Source organism: Mustelus asterias, chromosome 19 (assembly GCF_964213995.1).
Source record: "Mustelus asterias chromosome 19, sMusAst1.hap1.1, whole genome shotgun sequence".
NCBI classification, from domain to species: domain Eukaryota; kingdom Metazoa; phylum Chordata; class Chondrichthyes; order Carcharhiniformes; family Triakidae; genus Mustelus; species Mustelus asterias.
Window position 1 is genome coordinate 24697386 of NC_135819.1, and position 21612 is coordinate 24718997.

Here is a 21612-nt window from a genome sequence, read left to right on the forward strand (position 1 = left end):
CGTTCACCTTAGTGATGGAAAGGGATAGGCATGAACCTCGGGCCAATGGTTTTAGCTGGGGGAAGGGTAATTATGAGGCTATTAGGAGAGAATTAGGAAACATAGGTTGGACTAGGAGATTACAGGGACTGGGAACGTCCGACATGTGGAGTTTTTTCAAGGAGCAGCTACTGCGAGTCTGTGATAGGTATGTCCCTGTCAGGCAAGGAGGAATTGGTAGGGCTAGGGAACCGTGGTGCACCAAAAAAGTTTCTTTGTTGGTTAAAAAGAAAAAGGAGGCTTATGTTCGGATGAGACGTGAGCACTCGGGTAGTGCACTAGAAAGCTTTAGATTGGCTAAGAGGGAGTTGAAGAGCGAGCTTAGAAGGGCTAAAAGGGGACATGAGAAGACTTTGGCGGATAGGGTTAAAGAGAATCCTAAGGCGTTCTATAGGTATGTCAAGAACAGAAGGTTGGTTAGGGCAAGTTTAGGGCCAGTTATAGATGGCAGAGGGAAGTTATGTGTGGAACCGGAGGAGATTGGTGAAGCATTGAACCAATATTTCTCTTCAGTGTTCACGCAAGGGGACATGAATATAGCTGAGGAGGACACTGGGTTGCAAGGGAGTAGAATAGACAGTATTACAGTTGATAAGGAGGATGTGCAGGATATTCTGGAGGGTCTGAAAATAGATAAATCCCCTGGTCCGGATGGGATTTATCCAAGGATTCTCTGGGAGGCAAGAGAAGTGATTGCAGAGCCTCTGGCTCTGATCTTCAGGTCGTCGTTGGCCTCTGGTATAGTACCAGAAGATTGGAGGTTAGCGAATGTTGTCCCATTGTTTAAGAAGGGGAACAGAGACTTCCCCGGGAATTATAGACCGGTGAGTCTCACTTCTGTTGTCGGCAAGATGTTGGAAAAAATTATAAGGGATAGGATTTATAGTTATTTGGAGAGTAATGAATTGATAGGTGATAGTCAGCATGGTTTTGTGGCAGGTAGGTCGTGCCTTACTAACCTTATTGAGTTTTTTGAGAAAGTGACCAAGGAGGTGGATGGGGGCAAGGCAGTGGACGTGGTATATATGGATTTTAGTAAGGCGTTTGATAAGGTTCACCATGGTAGGCTTCTGCAGAAAATGCAGATGTATGGGATTGGGGGTGATCTAGGAAATTGGATCAGGAATTGGCTAGCGGATAGGAAACAGAGGGTGGTGGTTGATAGTAAATATTCATCATGGAGTGCGGTTACAAGTGGTGTACCTCAGGGATCTGTTTTGGGGCCACTGCTGTTTGTAATATTTATTAATGATCTGGATGAGGGTATAGTTGGGTGGATTAGCAAATTTGCTGATGACACCAAAGTCGGTGGTGTGGTAGACAGTGAGGAAGGGTGTCGTAGTTTGCAGGAAGACTTAGACAGGTTGCAAAGTTGGGCCGAGAGGTGGCGGATGGAGTTTAATGCGGAGAAGTGTGAGGTAATTCACTTTGGTAGGAATAACAGATGTGTTGAGTATAGGGCTAACGGGAGGACTTTGAATAGTGTGGAGGAGCAGAGGGATCTAGGTGTATGTGTGCATAGATCCCTGAAAGTTGGGAATCAAGTAGATAAGGTTGTTAAGAAGGCATATGGTGTCTTGGCGTTTATTGGTAGGGGGATTGAATTTAGGAGTCGTAGCGTTATGTTGCAACTGTACACAACTCTGGTGCGGCCGCACTTGGAGTACTGTGTGCAGTTCTGGTCCCCACATTACAGGAAGGATGTGGAGGCTTTGGAGAGGGTGCAGAGGAGGTTTACCAGGATGTTGCCTGGTATGGAGGGGAGATCCTATGAGGAGAGGCTGAGGGATTTGGGATTGTTTTCGCTGGAAAGGCGGCGGCTAAGAGGGGATCTTATTGAAACATATAAGATGATTAGAGGTTTAGATAGGGTGGATAGTGATAGCCTTTTTCCTCTGATGGAGAAATCCAGCACGAGGGGGCATGGCTTTAAATTGAGGGGGGGTAGTTATAGAACCGATGTCAGGGGTAGGTTCTTTACCCAGAGGGTGGTGAGGGATTGGAATGCCCTGCCAGCATCAGTAGTAAATGCGCCTAGTTTGGGGGCGTTTAAGAGATCCGTAGATAGGTTCATGGACGAAAAGAAATTGGTTTAGGTTGGAGGGTCACAGTTTTTTTTTAACTGGTCGGTGCAACATCGTGGGCCGAAGGGCCTGTTCTGCGCTGTAATGTTCTATGTTCTATGTTCTATTATTACCTCTGGACGTGACTATTCCAATGCACTCCTGGCCAGTCCCCCACAGTCCACCCCCTTTAAACTTGAAGCCATCCAGAACTCTGTTGCCCATGTCTGAACTCACCCCTGTGCTTACTGAGCTATATTCCTGCTCGAGCAGCATCTCAATTATTAACATTCTCATCTTTATTCGCCAATCCCTCCACTCCTTCCTGACCGTAATGTCCACCAGCCCCACAATCTTCCAGGATGTATACACCCTAATTGGTGTGCATGCCTTCAGCTTCCCGGACCCCGAGCTCTGGAATTCCCTCGGCATTTTCTGGCAGACAATATTGAAAGCAACTGTTTATATTTCATGTAACACTCTTAATTCAGTAAAATCTCAGCAATATGTCTCAAGGCTCATGGGAATTGGACAAAACTGAGCCAAAGACCTAAAGATCTGTAACCTTGAAATGAAAGCTTGGAGGGGCTTTCAGAAGCCAATTCCAAAGTTAGGGTCTTGATGGCTGAAGGCATGGCTACCAGGGATTGGGTGGAGTTAATGAAGAATCTATAAAGGGTTGTAGTTGGATGAATGCAGAATTCTGGGAAGGTTAGAAATGGGAGCTATGGTGCAATTTCAACATGGGAATGAGGATTTTAAAATTGAGGGATTGGTGAACCAGGAGCCATATAGGCAGTACAGGGGTGATGACTGAATGAGCTGGCTTATGGCAGCAAGATTTTGGATGAACTCAAGTTTACAAGGGGGTGAAAAATTCTAGTCTGGCCAGGAACAAATTGCAGTAATTGAGTCTCAGGTCAGCAAAAGCATAGGTAAGGGTAAGAGCAGTGCATAGGGCCTGGGTGGGATTGTTGTTAGTGCAGGCTCGATGGGCCGAATGGCCTCCTTCTGCACTGTTGGGATTCTATGATTCCCTCCACCGCTCCACCTCGCTTAAGGCAATCCTACCTCTTTAACCATGCTTTTGGTCACCTCTCCTAATACCTCTTCATGCAGCTTGATGACAAACATATTATGTTCCTGTGAAGCCCAAAGGCATTATCTAAATTGAAGTGGTCATTGTGAGGGAACCAAGTTTCTCACAGAGCGTTGGCAGAGAATCGCAGGAAGCAGTATTTGTCCCATTGCGTTTAGCTCCACTTTGGAATTTTCACCTCGTGTTGAGTTTCTTTGCCCTTTCTTTAAAGATTTTTAGTTTATTTATTGCCACAAGTAAGGCTTACATTAACACTGCAATTAAGATGCTGTGAAAATCCCCTAGTCACTACACTCCGGCGCCTGTTCGGGTACACTGAGGGAGAATTTGGCACGGCCAATGCACCTAACCAGCGCATCTTTCGGACTGTGGGAGGAAACCGGAGCACCCGAACAAAACCCACGCAGATACGGGGAGAACGTGCAGACACCGCACAGACAGTGACCCAAGCTGGGAATCGAACCGTGAGACAGCAGCGCTAGCCACTGTGCTGCCCTTCTTTGGAACCTTTTAATATTTTTCCGCTTAATATTTTAAAAAATTCCCTCTTTTTTTAATCATTCATGGGACATGGGCGTCGCTAGCTGGGCCAGCATTTATTGCCCATCCCTAGTTGCCCTTGAGAAGGTGGTGGTGAGCCCCCTTCTTGAATCGCTGCAGTCCCCGCGCTGTTGGTTGACCCACAATGCCGTTGTGGGAGGGAATTCTAAGATTTTGACCCAGTGACTGCGAAGGAATGGCGATATATTTCCAAGTCAGGATGGTGCGTGGCTTGGAGGGGAACTTGCAGGTGGTGGCATTCCCATTTATCTGCTGCCCTTGTCCTTCTAGATGGAAGTAGTCGTGGGTTTGGAAGGTGCTGTCTGGGTATTTTTGATGAATTGCTGTAGTCCAGCTTGTAGATAGTATACACTGCTGCTACTGAGCGTCGGTGGTGGAGGGATTGAATGTTTGTGGATGGGGTGCCAATCAAGCAGGGCTGCTTTGTCCCGGATAGTGTCAAGCTTCTGGAGTGTTGTTGGAGCTGCACCCATCTAGGCAAGTGGGGAGTATTCCATCACACTCCTGACTTGTGCCTTGTACATGGTGGACAGGCTTTGGGGAGTCAGGAGGTGAGTTACTCGCCACAGTATTCCTAGCCTCTGACCTGCTCTTGTAGCCACTGTGTTTATGTGGTGAGTCCAATTGAGTTTCCCCAAGGATTGGTAACCCCCAAGGATGTTGACAGTGAGGGGATTCAGTGATGGTTACACCATTGAATGTCAGGGGGCAGTGGTTGGAGTGTCTCTTATTGGTGATGGCCATTGCCTGGCATTTGTGTGGCGCGAATGTTACTTGCCACTTGTCAGCCCAAGCCTGGATATTGTCCCTCTTGAATGTTCTGATTGACTTGCCGCTAATAACCTTTTTTAAGAAAAAACTGTTCTCTCTTCCCATTGGTCATGATGCCAATTCCAAGTTTCTGCCTCTTACCAGCAAACGTTGCCCTCAAACCATTTTCACTATTTTCAGCACTTTAATCCTGGCCATGGTTTTTCAATGGTCCAACATAACTCTTAATCCTCTTCGCATCTAGGTTGTGGTTTTTTCCATAAAGGGGAAGCCAAAACCTGCAGACAATAGCATTGATCTTGCACAGATTAATCATTATTGTGCAGGTCTTTTGTCCAATGTTCCAATATATAAAACCCAAAACTCTCCTTGCCCTTTTATGACTTTTTCCCCACCTGCTTGATGACCAGCGATAATTCTGGTGCTTTAATCAGACTGTCTCTCTCTGCCCAAGACTACTACATCTCTCATTCTTTGACACTGTTCTTTAAGCTTAAATGAACTTTATTTATTATAATAAATAAAGCCTCTCCTCAATTAAGCTCTAACCGCTTAAATTCTTCATAAGTTGCATCTCGTGCTAGATGCTGCAACCTGATTTTTCATTCCCTCACTCGCAAGTTCCCATCCTGCTTCCTCCCTCACTCTCTGCCCTCCACTCCCATCCTGCCTCCTCCCTCACTCTCTGCCCTCCACTCCCATCCTGCCTCCCCCCTCATTCTCTATCCTCCACTCCAATCCTGCCTCCCCCCTCATTCTCTACCCTCCACTCCCATCCTGCCTCCCCCCTCGCCCTCTATCCTCCACTCCCATCCTGCCTCCCTCACTCTCTGCCCTCCACTCCCATCCTGCTTCCTCCCTCATTCTCTGCCCTCCACTCCCACCCTGCCTGCCTCCCTCACCCTCTGACTCTCAAATCAGCCAGATTTGGCATTCTCCATTGCTGTGCTGTTCATTTCGCCACCTTTCAGCTTGCTTGAGATGCACTGTTGGTTGTGCTGTTCACCTGGTTATCAGATGCCCAGTTTCCCTTGCTTCACCCGCTATCAATGCGCACACTCAGCAACTTGCCCCCTCAAAAGAATAGCAAAAGCTACACATGCAAGAGGCAGTTTAACTAATGCCCTTGGACGTCCTTCTGCAGCAAAATGTGGGCCCAATGAACTTCATGTTGACACCTACTGCTGTGATTGGGAGATGGTGAATGGGGATTTTGGGTAGGAGGAGGAATTGGGCTAGAGGAGTTGTGGCTCCGGTGAGGTGGGGGGGGGGGGAACTTGGTGATTGGGAGGGGCTGTCGTTTGTCAAACACCTTACCGGGTCTGAGCCCACTCGATTTTCTGCTCTCTTTCTGTGCGTACGCTTGTTCCTCCACTCTGCGTTCTGTATACAGATGTGAAGCGCGTGTTCAATTTGCTGCATCACCAGCCGGTGCTTTTGTTTGTGCAGGCGAACCCTGTGCTGATGTGAGTACGGCCCCCTGTGCAGAGAACCAGCTGGTAAACTGCCTCGTACCAAAGGCTTTCATCAGATAAAAAGTTGGTGTGAAAATGTCAGTCAACAATCTCACAGCAGAACCTGTGGTTGTCAGCCATTATAACACCAGTATTTTCTTCAGATTGGGTGGAGTGGGTGAGATTTAAATAAAAACGGCTTTTGCAGCTGATAGTCTCAGAAATCTCAAGCTGCCTGCTCTGCAGTTTGGAAAGTGCCAACCCTTTGACTGTGAGCTGAACATTTGTGATGTAGTAGCAAGGTTCCTGATTTGAATCTTTCAGTTCTTATTCTTCCATGGGCATCGCTGGCTGGGCCGGCATTTGTTACCCATCCATAATTGCCCCTTGAACCGAGGGTCTCACTCGGCCATTTCCGAGGGCAGTTAAGAGTCAACCTGTGGGGTCTGGAGTCACATGTAGCCCAGACCGGGGAAGAGCAAAGAAGTAGTTAAAGTTTATTTATTAGTCACAAGCAAGGCTTACCTTAACACTGCATTGATGTCACTGCGAAATTCCCCTAGTCGCCACAGTCCGGCGCCTGTTCGGGCCAATGCACCCTAACCAGCATGTCTTTCAGACTGTGGGAGGAAACCGGAGCACCCTGTGGAAACCCACGCAGACACTGGGAGACCGTGCAGACTCCACACGGACAGTGACCCACACCGGGAATTGAACCCGGGTCCCTGGCGCTGTGAAGCAGCAGTGCTAACCACTCTGCTACTGTGCCGCCCGTACAGCACAGGAACAGGCCCTTCGGCACTCCAAGCCTGCGCCGATCATGATGCCTGTTTAAACTAAAACCGTATGCACTTATGGAGTCCGTATCCTTCCATTCCCATCGTGTATTCGTCTAGTTGTCCCTTAAATGCTGCTATCGTACCTGCTCCCACCCCCTCCCTGGGCAACGCGTTCCAGACATTCACCACCCTCTGTGTAAAAAAAAACTTGCCTTGCACATCTCCTCTAAACTTTTCCCCATGCACCTTAAACCTATGTCCCCTAATACTTCACTTTTCTACCCTAGGAAAGAGCATCTGACTATCCACTCTGTCCATGCCACTCAGGATCTTGTAAACCTCTATCAGGTCACCCCTCAACCTCTGTCATTCCAGTGAGAACAAACTGAGTTTATCCAACCTTTGCTCATAGCTAATACCCTCCAGACCAGGCAACATCCTGGTAAACCTCTTCTGTACCCTCTCCAAAGCATCCACATCCTTCAGGTAGTGTGGCGACCAGAATTGTCACCCTATTCTCAATGAAGCCTAACTAAGGTTCTGCACAGCTGCAGCATGACATAGAACATAGAACAGTACAGCACAGAACAGGCCCTTCGGCCCACGATGTTGTGCCAAGCTTTATCTGAAACCAAGATCAAGCTATCCCACTCCCTATCATCCTGGTGTGCTCCATGTGCCTATCCAATAACCGCTTAAATGTTCCTAAAGTGTCTGACTCCACTATCACTGCAGGCAGTCCATTCCACACCCCAACCACTCTCTGCGTAAAGAACCTACCTCTGATATCCTTCCTATATCTCCCACCATGAACCCTATAGCTATGCCCCCTTGTAATAGCTCCATCCACCCGAGGAAATAATCTTTGAGCGTTCACTCTATCTATCCCCTTCATCATTTTATAAACCTCTATTAAGTCTCCCCTCAGCCTCCTCCGCTCCAGAGAGAACAGCCCTAGCTCCCTCAACCTTTCCTCATAAGACCTACCCTCCAAACCAGGCAGCATCCTGGTAAATCTCCTTTGACCTGCCAATTTTTATACTCAATCTGCCAAGGATGGCAGGTTTCCTTCCCTAAAGGACATTAGTGAACCATTTGGGTTTTTACGACAATTGGCAATTATTTCATGGTTATTGTTAGACTTTTAATTCCAGATTTTTATTGAATTCAAATTTTGTGGGTCAGGTGCAGACTCGATGGGCCGAAGGGCCTCTTCTGCACTGTCGTAATCTGTGATTCTGTGATTCTCAAGGGGCAATTTGAGATGGGCAATTAATGCTAACCGAGCCAGTGACACCCACATTCCCTGAAATAATATTTTAAAAACTGTACCTAGTCCTGATCAAGGCTCTGGATCTACACCTTAGTCTCATTTCGGAAGCAGATAGTCCTGCTGTTTGTTGCCAGCATTGTCAGTGACCATCTCATTCCAAACCTACTTTTATATCATCCAGACACCAGCACATTTTCGTCTGTCTTGTTCATTCTCTCTCTTTATTACTCCCAGCCAATCCTTACTCTACATTGTTGTCTGGTGGATGTACCCTGTCACTCCCTGCTTCTGAGACCTTGAATCTGTTTTGGTTTCCGAGGCAAAGGTAAAGTCGCCGTGGTCCCAGATGATCATAGGCTGACCAGAGGGCCACCACACCTCAGGCAAGGGGCAAGGTTGCGAAGGCTTCATGAATAACCTCAGCCAGTTCGGGAATCGAACCCACGCTGTTGGAGTCGCTCTACATCACAAACCAACCGTCCAGCCAACTGAGCTGAACTGATCCCCTGAACTTAAATCTGAGCCCTGAAGCGTTATATATAAAAGAGTAGGAGACCCTTCAGGGGAAATGTTCAACCTTCTAAAGACCCAGGGACAAAGAAGTATTGAAAAAATACTTTTCACTGTATACTAATACATGTGACAATAAGGATGGCACGGTGGTTAGCACTGCTGTTTCACAGCGCCAGGGGCCCGGGTTTGATTCCGGCCTTGGGTCACTGTGTGGAGTTTGCACATTCTCCCCGTGTCTGTGTGGGTTCCCTCTAGGTGCTCTGGTTTCCTCCCACAGTCCAAAGATGTGCAGGTTAGATGGATTGGCCGTGCTAAATTTCCCCTTAGTGTCAGGGGGACTAGCTAGGGTAAATTCATGGGTTATGGGAATAGGTGGGATTGTGGTTGGTGCAGACTCGATGGGTCGAATGGCCTCCTTCTGCACTGTTGGGATTCTGAGATTCTTGGGGAGATTGGGAGTAGGGTTACCATGGCTCAGCAGGTATGCAGGGAGAAAGGGCGATTACTGGTGGTTACTGAGGAAGATACCGAGGTGTTAAAACCAGAGGACGTGGCTGAAGAGTAACAAAAGCACTTGACACCTGTCTTCACAGAGGGAAGCAGGTGATGTGACAGTTAGACTAAAAGAGGGGCAGGCCGGGGAGTTATAACCAGGACAGTAACAGGAAGAGAAGACATCCTAAAATGAGTTGCATTGCTGAATTTAGTCAGGCGCTGTGTCCAGATGGAATGCATGGCAGCAAAGATGGGAGCGGCAGGGAAATTGGTTGCACTCTTTCAATTCTTATTGCGGGAATAAGTGTTGAAGGAACGGAGGGTTGCTCATATCCCCATATCCAAGAAAGGGGAAAAGGATAAACTAGGCAGTGGAAAAGCCATCTGGGCTTTGGGGGTTTATAAGCAGAGGAATAGAATATAAAAGGGAAAAAATCTACCCAGAACTTTGTAAATCACTGGTTAGGCTGGGAGTATCGTAGACGATTCTGGCACCACACATCCATGAGGAGGGTCTTTGAGGATGTTTGCCAGGATGGGAAGAGGAATGAAGAGAGATTGGAAGTTAGAAATGTTCTCCTTGGAAAGAGGAGGGACCTGATGGAGATTTTTAAAGATTAGATTTTGAGACTCTCCGATGAGTGGATGAACAACCGGAAATCATAAACTTAAAATCGCTGTGAAAAGAATATCGGGGCTGGCAGGGTGGGAATGTTTTCACTGAGCCTGTTAAATCTGGAACATTCTACCCGATAAGAGCTGATTCCGCCAGTCATTTGAAAAAGGAGTTGGACAGGAGCACCAGGGTGAGAAACTTGCAGAATTGCAGACAAATCTTGCGGGACTAACGTTGCTCCCACTTGGTGAGCCAGCAGAGGACAGGCTGTCCTTCACAAATGTCAACTCGTTCAAAACATCCCGGCCTGCCGTGATTCCACGCCCACGTCCTTGGCACCCACGACGTCTCAAGACACAGCTTGCTCCCCCCCCTGCTTGCTCACTGCATCTCTTCCCACCTCCCCCCAACCCCCCCTCCCCCACCATCTATTTTTTTCCCCTCCCCTCCTCACTGTCTCCCCCCCGTCACCCATCCTTCCTGCTTTCAGATATTCACTCCCTTAAACGGAAGGGATAATAAGACCGCTCTCACTCTCAGTATCCCCCCCCTCTCAGTGTGAAGTGATTGAAGAGCTTGCCCTGTAGGTGAGGGATGTGTTGGACATTAGCTGACTGAATTTGCAGACAACCTGCCGTCCTCACACTCTTGCCGCTCTGGCTGCGAAACCTGTTTAATGTAACCTACAGACGGTGGTTGCTCAAGAAAATTACACTTTCTCCATGTGCGATGAACGCTGCTCAATAGCTACTGAAACCTCTTGTGCACAGAAACTGCAAGTTGTGTTTTGCTGTTTACTGGCAGCTGTTTATTACTATTAAAGAGACACTGGGGGAAGGCGAGAAGGGGGTCTTGCTATTATTACCAATGTATCTGCCTAAGCCATGATTTACCAACTCCTTCATGAATCGTATAGTTTCTATAATATAGGCTCCTTATTGTGATGGATTTGTAATCCTGGAGTTCTTTACTGTACAAAATGCAGGGATTTGTGTTGCTCCCATCCAAAGGTAATAAATATTTCCTTCCTGAGTTGCAGTGCCCAGAAATGAATCCACACTAGATGGGAGATTCTTCGCAGCTCTGTACAACTGCAGGATCACTTTGCCCTCTTGTATTCGAGCACAGTTTAGGTAAAGGGTAATGTTCGCTTTGACATCTCAATGACTTTTCTTTTCTAACTGTTCAGTAGCAGCTGGTGATTTCCACCACTCCACCGCAGTGAAAAAGTGGGTTATACCAATCTTCCAGTGAGTAGCAATGCAGCTATAGGAGTACAGTCTCCTGCATAGGAAATCCAAGCATCCCCCAAAACCCCACTCAACGCACATTCCCCCCCACCCCCAGCCCTGATCACCTCCATATTTCCATATTCTCCCCCAGTGCCAAGCATGCAATTGACCTCCCCCCCCCCCCCCCACCAGCCTTGATGAACCTTCCCATCTGCCCGACATCTCTCTCTTTCTCTCTCTCTCTCTCCCCCCCTTTCTCTCTCTCTTTCCCTCTCTCTCAAATTGGCAGGCAGTGACTAGTGGATGCCACAGGGATCATTGTTGGGACCCCGGCTATTCACAATATATCGTAATGATTTGCACGAGGGAACAAAATGTAACATCTCAAAGTTTGCAGATGATGCCAAGTTGGGTGGGAGGGTGAACTGTGACAAGGATGCAGAGATACTTTAAAATGATCTGTACAGGTTGGGTGAGTGGGCAAATCAAACAACTGTAATTTGGATAAATGTGAGGTTACTCAGTTTGGAAGCAAAAACAAGGCGGCAGATTACCTGAATGGCTGTAAATTGGGAGAGGGGAGTGTGCAGTGGGATCTGGGTGTCCTTGTGCACCAGTCGCTGAAGGTAAGCATGCAGGTGCAGCCGGCGGTAAAGAAGGCAAATGGTATGTTGGCCTTCATTGTGAGAGGTTTCGAGTACAGGAGCAGGGATGTGATGTTGCAGTTATACAGGGCCTTGGTGAGGCCACACCTGGAGTATTGTGTGCAGTTTTGATCTCCTTTTCTGAGGAAGGATGTTCTTGCTCTCAAGGGAGTGCAGCGAAGGTTTACCAGGCTGATTCCGGGGAAGGCGGGACTGATGTATGAGGAGAAATTGACTCGGTTAAGATTGTTTTCGCTTGAGTTCAGATGAATGAGGGGGAATCTCATTGAGACTTTGAAAATTCTAACAGGACTGGACAGAGTAGATGCAGGGAGGATATTTCCAGTGGTGGGGGTGCCCAGAACCAGAGGTCACAGTCTGAGGATTCAGAGTAGACCATTTAGGACGGAGATGAGGAGACATTTCTTCACCCAAAGAGTGGTGAGCCTGTGGAATTCATTACCACAGGAAGTAATTGATGCCAAAACCTTGAATGTATTCAAGAGGCGGCTGGATATAGCACTTGGGGTGAATGGGATCAAAGATTGTGGGAGAAAGCAAGATTAGGCTACTGAATTGGACGATCAGCCATGATCGTGATGAATGGCGGAGCAGGCTTGAAGAGCCAAATGGCCTCCTCCTGCCCCTATCTTCTAGGTTTCTATGTCTGTCTGATGCTGTGTGGGTTATGTTGGGGTGGAGAGGGTAGCGTGTACAGGGTGAATTGGATTATTAGTCTGTGCTGTGTGGGTTATGTTGGGGTGGAGAGGGTAGCGTGTACAGGGTGAATTGGATTATTAGTCTGTGCTGTGTGGGTTATGTTGGGGTGGAGAGGGTAGCGTGTACAGGGTGAATTGGATTATTAGTCTGTGCTGTGTGGGTTATGTTGGGGTGGAGAGGGTAGCGTGTACAGGGTGAATTGGATTATTAGTCTGTGCTGTGTGGGTTATGTTGGGTGGAGAGGGTAGCGTGTACAGGGTGAATTGGATTGCAGCAGCAGTCTAGGTTGGCGCTCTGATTTAATGGGCCGTTTTGAAATCCGCTTCCTCTTTCTTTTGCAGTGTGATTATCGTCATAAAGAGGAGTTTATCAGCCAGCTGAAGATGGAGCTGGAACAATCTCGATTGAGAGAGGCTGAGTCACTGACTGCACTCAAAGAGATGCAAGACAAGGTTCTGGAAATGGAAAAGGTGAGAACACTACGTTACTGCTGTAGACTTCAACTGAAGAGTCCTCATTGTGAGCATGGGCTGAAAACGCTATGGGCTTTGATCTTCATTTGGATTGTAAAAGAACACAACGCGGAAAAGTGTTTGCATGGGGCAAAATCAGACAATCTGAAGTGTAGCAGAGATAATCCGTGAGTGCCTGTGTGTACCTGGAAGGGATGAACTCTTGTTCCTCTGTGGGTTTTTTATTCTTCCATGGGACGTGGGTGTTACTGACGAGGTCAGCATTTATTGCCCACCCCTAATTGCCTCTTGAACTGTGTCTCACTCGACCATTTCAGAGGGCAGTTCAGAGACGACCACATTGCTCTGGGTCTGGAGTCGCATGTAGGCCGGACCAGGTAAGGACAGCAGGTTTCCTTCTCTGAAGGGCATTGGTGAACCAGATGGGTTTTTACAATAATCGAGGATAGTTTCATGGCCGCCATCACTAAGACTAGCTTTCAATTCTGGATTTATTAATTGCGTTTAAATTCCACCAGCTGCCGTGGTGGGATTTGAACCCATTTTCCCAGAGCCTGGGACTCTGGATCACTAGTTCACCAAGCCACCTTCTCCCCCAGGTTATATGAGATGGTTTGGCAGCGCACAGGTCAGGTGCCTGGACGGATCAAGCCATCCCATTTAATAGTGGAGGGTGCGTGTTTCATATTGTCCCTGTGTGCTCTATAACTGAATATCATCTATTGCTCTGCTCTAATGAGAAGAGGACTGCAGCTCCCGTGGCTACAGTAACAGATGATTATGTCACTGGACAATAATCCAGAGGCTCGGAGTAGCAATGAGGAGGTATGAGATCAAATCCCATTAAGAAGTTTAACAGCACCAGGTTAAAGTTCAACAACTTTATTTGGTATCTCCACATCATCAAATCCCATTACAGACTGGGAAACTTGAACTCTGTTCATTAAAGGCATTTGGAATTAAAAAGTAGCTGTCATTGTGATCATAAAATCCCAGCCAGTTCACTGCATCTTTCAGAGAAGGATACCTGCCACTCTGAGTCAGTCTGAGCCGTGTCAGACTCCAGGCTCAGAGCAAAATGTGATTGAAATGTCCGGGTGAGGCACCCGCCTAGACCAGACCACCAGACTTTTCACACGACTCTCACCGTCACTTTCTCCAGGGTAATGGGAGATGGGCAGTAAATGCTGGCCTTGCCACACATTCCAATAAATAACTAAAATAAAAAGTCAGGTTGCTGCTGTAGTTGAACCGGTGACTCACTGCAACCTGTTGGAAGCTGCCTGTGAGGGGCTGTGTGTGCAACTGTGTCATGCTCTGTTCAGCAAATGAAGAGAGAGCTATGGAAAGTACCGTAGAATCCCACGGTGAAGAAAGAGGCCATCGGGCCCATCGAGTCTGCACTGACTTTCTGAACGAGCATCTTACCCAGGCCTTCTGGCACGGTAGCACAGTGGTTAGCACTGCTGCCTCACAGCTCCAGGGACCTGGGTTCGATTCCCGGCTTGGGTCACTGCCTGTGTGGAGTTTGCACATTCTCTGCGTGGGTTTCCTCCGGGTGCTCCGGTTTCCTCCCACAGTCCAAAGATGTGCGGATTAGGTTGATTGGCCATACTAAAATTGCCCTTAGTGTCCTGGGATGCATAGGTTAGAGGGATTAGTGGGTAAAATATGTAGGGATATGGGGGGATTGTGGTCAGTGCAGACTTGATGGGCTGACTGGCCTCTTTCTGTACTGTAGGGATTCTATGATTCCCTTCTGTCCTATCCCTGTAACTCTGTGCACTTAGCATGACCCATCCCCACAACCTGCACATCTTGGGACACTAAGGGGCAATTTAGCGTGGTCAATCCACCTAACCTGCACATCTTTAGACTGTGGGAGGAAACCAGAGCACCCGGAAGAAACCCACTCAACACTGGGAGAATGTACAAACTCCACACAGTCACCCGAGGCCGGGATGGAACCTGGGTCCCTGGCGCTGTGAGGCAGCAGTGCTAGCCACTGTGCCACCGTGCCATGGAGTTGAAGGAAATGTCACTAAGAGGGTTAATTTTGTAGTCAGTGGCCTGTCTTAACATGGAGTAATGTTGCAGGAAGAGGGTGAAATATTTAGCTGCATATTCCACAGTAACCTTGAAAGAAAAGCAAGCTGTCGGAATCCTCGTCTGGGCAAACGATGCTTCAGCTGTTCCTGAATGATTAATGAGATAAATGAAGGTGAAGAGGCGTTTTTACCGTAAACCTCTCCACGTGACAGATTGGTGCTCTGGAGGAAGCCGTTTAGCCTTTTGTATCGTGTGCTGGGGCAGTTCAAACATCCCTATGAGCTGAGGAGGGGAGTGATAAACCTCAGATAGGCAGCCTGAGGGTAGGGGCGGACACGTGGCAGATTGCATTTAATGCAGAGAAGCGTGAAGTGATTGATTTTGGTAGAAAGAACAAAGAGAGGAAATTCTAAAGGGAGAGTCAGAGGTGGAGGAACCCCAGAGGAAATGTGTAGAAATCATTCATGGTGGCAGGGTAGGTTGAGAAAGCAGTTAATAAAAGCCCATTGGCTCACGAGCTTTATCAAGAGGAGCATAGAGCACAAAACCAAGAAAGTTGTGTTCGACCTGTATAAAGTCCTGCTTCAGTCTCAACTGGAGTATTGTGTCCAGTCTGGGCTCCACATTTTAGGAAGGACGTTATAGATATTAGAGAGGCTGCAGAATAGATTGATGAGAAACTCTTCTGCAACTTCAGTTATGTAGACAGGTGAAAGAAGATGGGACTGTTCTGCTTGGAGAAGACACGGTTGAGAGGAAATTTAATAGAGGTGTTCAAAATCACCAGGGGTCTGGACAGAGCGGATAGGGAGAAACTGTTCCCATTGGCGGAAAGGTCAAAAACCAGAGGGCGCAGATCTTCAGCCTCTCCTTACACCAATCTGAGGTCCCCACCTGCTTCAAGAAGACGACCATCATCCCGTACCTTAATGACCATCGTCCGGTGACTCTGACATCCATCGTTATGAAGTGCTTCGAAAAGTTAGTCATGGCATAAATCTATTCCTGCCTCCCAGACTGTCTATATCCACTACAGTTCGCTTATCGCCACAACAGGTCCACAGCAGACACCATCTCGCTGGGCCTGCACTCAACCCTGGAACACCTAGATAACAAAGACACCTATGTCAGACTCCTATTCATAGACTGCAGCTCAGCCTTGAACATTATTATTCCTACGAGACTCATCTCCAAACTTCGTGGCCTGGAGCTCAGCTCCGCCCTGTGCGACTGGATCCTGAACTTCCTAACTCACAGACCACAATCAGTAAGAATGGGCAACAACACCTTCCCCACGATCATTCTCAACACCGGTGCCCCACAAGGCTGTGTTCTCAGCCCCCTACTATACTCCTTATACACCTATGACTGTGCGGCCAAATTCCCTTCCAACTCGATTTTCTAGTTTGCTGATGACACCACCATAGCGGGTTGGATCTCAAACAATGATGAGACAGAGTACAGGAATGAGATAGAGAATCTGGTGAACTGGTGCGGCAACAATAATCTCTCCCTCAATGTCAACAAAACGAAGGAGATTGTCATCGACTTCAGGAAGCATAGTGGAGGAGAGCATCCCCTGTCTACATCAACTGGGACGAAGTAGAAATGGTCGAGGGCTTCAGGTTTCCAGGTGTCCAGATCACCAACAACCTGTTCTGGTCCCCCCCATTCCAATGCTATAGTTAAGAAAGCCCACCAATGCCTTTAATTTCTCAGAAGGCTAAGGAAATTTGGCATGTCAGCTACGACTCTCGCCAACTTTTACAGATGCACCATGGAAAGCATTCTTTTTGGTTATGTCACAGCTTGGTATGGCTCCTGCTCTGTCCAAAACCACAGGAAGCTACAAAAGCCCTACCCATCTCGCAAACCAGCCTCCCATCCATTGACTGTGTCTACACTTCCCGCTATCTTGGCAAAACAGCCAGCATAATGAAGAACCCCACCCACCCCAGACATGCTCTCTTCCATCTCTTCCGTCGGGAAAAAGATGCACAAGTCTGAGGACATGTACCAACTGATTCAAGAACAGCTTCTTCCCCGCTGCCATCAGACCTTTGAATGGACCCGTGCAAGAAACAATAGTTTTCACTGTATACTAATACTTGTGACAATAAATCAAATTTAAGGTGAGTTCCAAACAAAACAGTGACGACATGAGGAAAAACATTCTTTCTCAGCGAGTGGTTAGGATGTGGAACGCACTGGCAGAGTGTGTGATGGAGGCAAGTAAGTTTAAGCCTCCAAAAGAGAGAGGGATAATTGACTGAAGAGAAAAAATGGCAGGACAACAGGAAAAACTGTGCGAGTTGGCCTTGCAAAGAGCCAGCATGTATGTGACTGGCTGAATGGCCTTCTGTACTGGAACCTTTCTGGAATCTTATAATTATAGAAAGCTGTTGGAAGCATGGGCAGCAGGAGAGGTTTGAGAATATGAAGGGGAGGATAGCAGATACACAGAGGTTAATGGGACAGCTTCAGGGAGTGTTGGTTCGGACTCGATGGACTGGCGGGCCGATTCTGCACTGATTGGTTCTATGAGTGGGCCGAGAGGAGTGTTGGTTTTGGCCATGCTGTCTGCATGTGGGGTGGGTTAAACCTTCTGAAGGAGGTGTGGGGGGCAGCTTTTAGGGAAATGGTGGTGCAGGCCCTTCGGCCGATCAGGACTCTGTGCCGAACATGGGAGACATTGCGCTGAATTACGGTGCGAGTAACAATGGAGTGAATAATCTGAGAGTCGCAAACTCCAACAAAGAGTGCTGGCTCTGTAAGGCAGACTGAGGCAACAGGAAAACCAACCATGACACCATGTCCATGTCAGCCCTTCCTGCAGCCTGAAGGTTGCACATTCCCAGCTCTTCAGAAGTATTTAGTAATGATTCCAGCTTTTACAATGCCCTGTGTTCCACTGCACCCAGCAATGGGATGCCCAGTTTGGAGATTAGGACAGATGTTTTCTGGTTTTTACAGTACCCTATCATGTAAACACAGTGAGTTTCCTGAACCAACCCCCTTTAAAAGTTTATTTACTGGTCACAAGTGAAGCTTACATTAACATTGTAATGAAGTTACTGTGAAATTCCCCTTGCAGGCAAGAGAAGAGTTAAATCGTGAAGTATGATCCCTCGCCAGTGCACACCTTGCCTTTTTTGCAACAGTGGATATGTGGTGCCCATGAGGAAAGAGTCTTATCTTTTTTATTCATTCATTCACACCATGGGGGCATTCCTGGCAAGGGCCAGCATTTAGTGTTGATTCAGTTTATCGAGGGCCCCTTGCTGCTTCAATCTGTCAAATGCTGCCTTGATTTACAGGGGAGTCACTCCACCCTCCCTGCTGGAGTTTCAGTTCTTTTGTCCCTGTCTGAACCAAGGCGGCAATGAGGTTTGGAGCCAGTTGTCATTGCCAGAACTTAAACTGAGCATCAGCGAGCAGGTTATTGCTGCACGAGTGCCACTTGATAACGCTGTCGATGACACTTTGCTGATGATGGAGAGTCGACTGATGAGGTGGTAATTGCTGGGCTGGAGTTCTTCTGCTTGTTAGGAACGGGATGTGTAGCTGAATACTTTCCCACTTTGTCAGGGAGTGGGGAGCAGCTTGGTGAGAGATGCAGCTAGTTTCGGAGCCCGTCGTCTTTGCTGTATCCAGTGCCTCCAGCCATTTCGTGTATCAATGGAGTGAATCGAATGTAGTCTCATTGTCACCATTACTGGCACTGAATTCCAGATTTTATTTTTGCTTCATTAATTAACTGAGTTTAAATTTGACCGCTACCGTGGTTATTTGAGCTTGTGTCTTATCATTCGTTCAAGCTTCTGGGTTACTAACCCCTAATACCTGGATTAAAACGATCTCAGGAGTGTGTGTGTGAGGTGATGCATTTTGGTAGGAAGAGCATGAAGAGACAATATAAAATAAAGGGTACAATTCTTAAAGGGGATGCAGGAGCAGAGGGATCTGGGTGTATGTGTGCACAGATTATTGAAGGTAACAGGAAAGGTGGAGGGAGCAGTTAACAAAGCATATAATATTCTGGGCTTCATTAATAGGGGTACAGAGTACAAGAGCAAGGAGGTGATGCTTAGCTTATACAAGAGACTAGTTAGATCACATCTGGGATATTGTGTACAGTCCTGGGCGCCATACCATCGGAAGGATGTGAACAGATTGGAGAGAGCGCAGAAGAGGTTTAGAAGAATGGTTCCAGGGAGGAGAAACTTTGGTTCTGAGGATAGATTGGAGAGGTTGGGACTGATCTCCTTGGAGAGAAGACGGCTAAGAGGAGATTTGATCGAGATGTTCAAAATCATGAGGGGGCTGAGGGAGAGAAACTGTTCCCGCTTGTAAAAGGATCGAGAATGCGAGGCCACAGATTTAAAGTGATTTGCAAAAGAAGCAAATATATGAGAAAAAACTCTTTCACACAGCGAGTGGTTGGGGTCTGGAATGCACTGCCTGGAGGTGTGGGGGAGACAGGTTCATTCAAGAGGACATTAGATGATTATTTGAATAGAAACAATATTCAGGGATGCAGTATGGGCGGCGCAGTGGTTAGCACTTTTACCTCACAGCACCAGGGACCCGGGTTTGATTCCCGGCTTGGGTCACTGTCTGTGTGGAGTTTGCACATTCTCCCCGTGTCTGCGCGGGTTTCCTCCAGGTGCCCCCGGTTTCCTCCCACAGTCCAAAGATGCATGGGTTAGGTGGATCGGCCATGCTAAATTGACCCTTAGTGTCCTGGGATGTGTATGTTAGAGGGATTAGTGGGTTAAATATGTGGGGTTACGGGGATAGACCCTGGGTGGGATTGTTGTCGGTGAAGACCCAATAGGCCGAATGGCCTCTTTCTGTACTGTAGGGATTCTATAATAAGGCAGGGGAATGGCACTAAATCATGATGCTTGGTTGAAGAGCTGATGCAGACAGGATGGGCCAAATGGCCTCCTCCTGCACGGTAACAATTGTGTGATTCTGTGAAAAGAGAAGAGTAGCCTGTTGTGTGCCTTGGAGCAGCAAAGGTTAACAGGAAGGTGAACAAGGGTTAATATTAACAATGCTTCATGTTTGGTTTCTGGTAAAAAGCTCCAGGAAATGGTGGTATAGGTGACATTGAGATTTTTTTCCCTGCCACAATGTCTAAATGTAGTGATTCGTGGGAGTTGCTGTGTGGAAACTGTTTGATCTAACAATGCTGGCCTCCAGCATGAGATTATCGGATTGCAATCACAGAACATTGGGTGTTGTGTGAAAACACCTCCTTTCACAAGAATCGCCCAAGAGGTTACAGGGCTCGAGTTTCTTTCTGCACTTCTGGTGCAGATTATTCTGTGACTAGCTCTTGGGCTCTTGAGTCTCACAGCTGAAATCAATGGATTGATATATCTAGGTGTATCCAGGGAATTTTGGGATTATCCCTGTCATTGGAATGTTCCCGCTGAACTGTGCAGCGACCCCTTAGACCCCACACAGGTAGATCACAAGTTGGTTCCTTTAAATTACCATGTTTGCACATATGCAAACTGCAATTAATCGCCCGTGCACTTCCAAAGAAAGATTAGGGGGAACGTTGGCGAAAACAGTCCAGTTGGGTGGCACAGTGGTTAACACTGCTGCCTCACAGCGCCAGGGACCCGGGTTCAAATCCGGCCTCGGGTCACTGTCTGTGTGCAGTTTGCACATTCTCCCTGTGTCTGCGTGGGTTTCCTCCGGGTGCTCCGGTTTCGGCCCACAGATCAAAGATAAGCAGGTTAGGTGGATTGACCATGGTAGATAGAACATAGAAAAAATACAGCACAAACAGGCCCTTCAGCCCACAAGTTGCGCCGGTCATGTCCCTACCTACCTAGGCTTATATATAGGCTTACCTATAACCCTCAATCCTATTAAGTCCCATGTACTCATCCAGAAGTCTCTTAAAAGACCCTATCGAGTTGGTCTCCACCACCACTGACGGCAGCCGATTCCACTCACCCACCACTCTGAGTGAAAAACTTACACCTGACATCTCCTCTGTACCTACTCCCCAGCACCTTAAACCTGGGTCCTCTCGTAGCAGCCATTTCAGTCCTGGGAAAAAGCCTCCGAGATGCATGGGGTTATAGGCAGAGGGGGTGGGCCTGGGTCAGATGCTCTTTCAGGGAGTTGGTGTGGCAGCCTCCTGCAGCTTCAGGATTCTATGGCATATTATCTTCTAACTAAAACCCTTGAAGAATTAGTTTTTGCATCGTGTCCGCATCTCGCAGGGCTCTGGTGTGTGTGAGGCCTGCAACCTTCAATAATTGCTAGACGCATGCTGACATCCCCAGAAGCACTCGCTGCCAAAGGCCGCTTTTTAAACATCTGTGTTGTGTCTACACTCTCATTTAAGTGGTGCCACAGAATCCCATGTCTGGTTATCTCCAAGCTTGATTGTATCTGGTTAACTGTCTGTGTGGAGTTTGCACATTCTCCTCGTGTCTGCGTGGGTTTCCTCCGGGTGCTCCGGTTTCCTCCCACAATCCAAAGATGTGCGGGTTAGGTTGATTGGCCAGGTTAAAAAAAAAATTGCCCCTTAGAGTCCTGGGATGCATAGGTTAGAGGGATTAGCGGGGACAATGTGTGGGGGTAGGGCCTGGGTGGGATTGTGGTCGGTGCAGACTCGATGGGCCGAATGGCCTCCTTCTGCACTGTAGGGTTTCTATGATTCTATGAACTGTTTCTGCATTTCCCTCCTACCCATTGCTCACTAAACCTCCATATCGCCTGGCCCTGCCAAAGCCTCAAGCCTTGGGCAAGATTGTCCAGCCATTCCCACTGACGGTGAACCCCCACACCCCCCCTCTCCAC

At 47.8% G+C, this 21612-nt stretch overlaps 1 protein-coding gene across 1 annotated transcript in view; it reads left to right on the top strand.

The window, feature by feature from the left end:
- The window catches only part of LOC144507659 (EVI5-like protein), a 371712-nt gene that overhangs the window by 218086 nt on the left and 132014 nt on the right, over nt 1-21612 (top strand). Inside the window, exon 10 of the mRNA XM_078234815.1 lies at nt 12601-12729. Within this exon, the coding sequence (XP_078090941.1) occupies nt 12601-12729 (129 nt within the window). The remainder of the gene's footprint in view (nt 1-12600; nt 12730-21612) is intronic.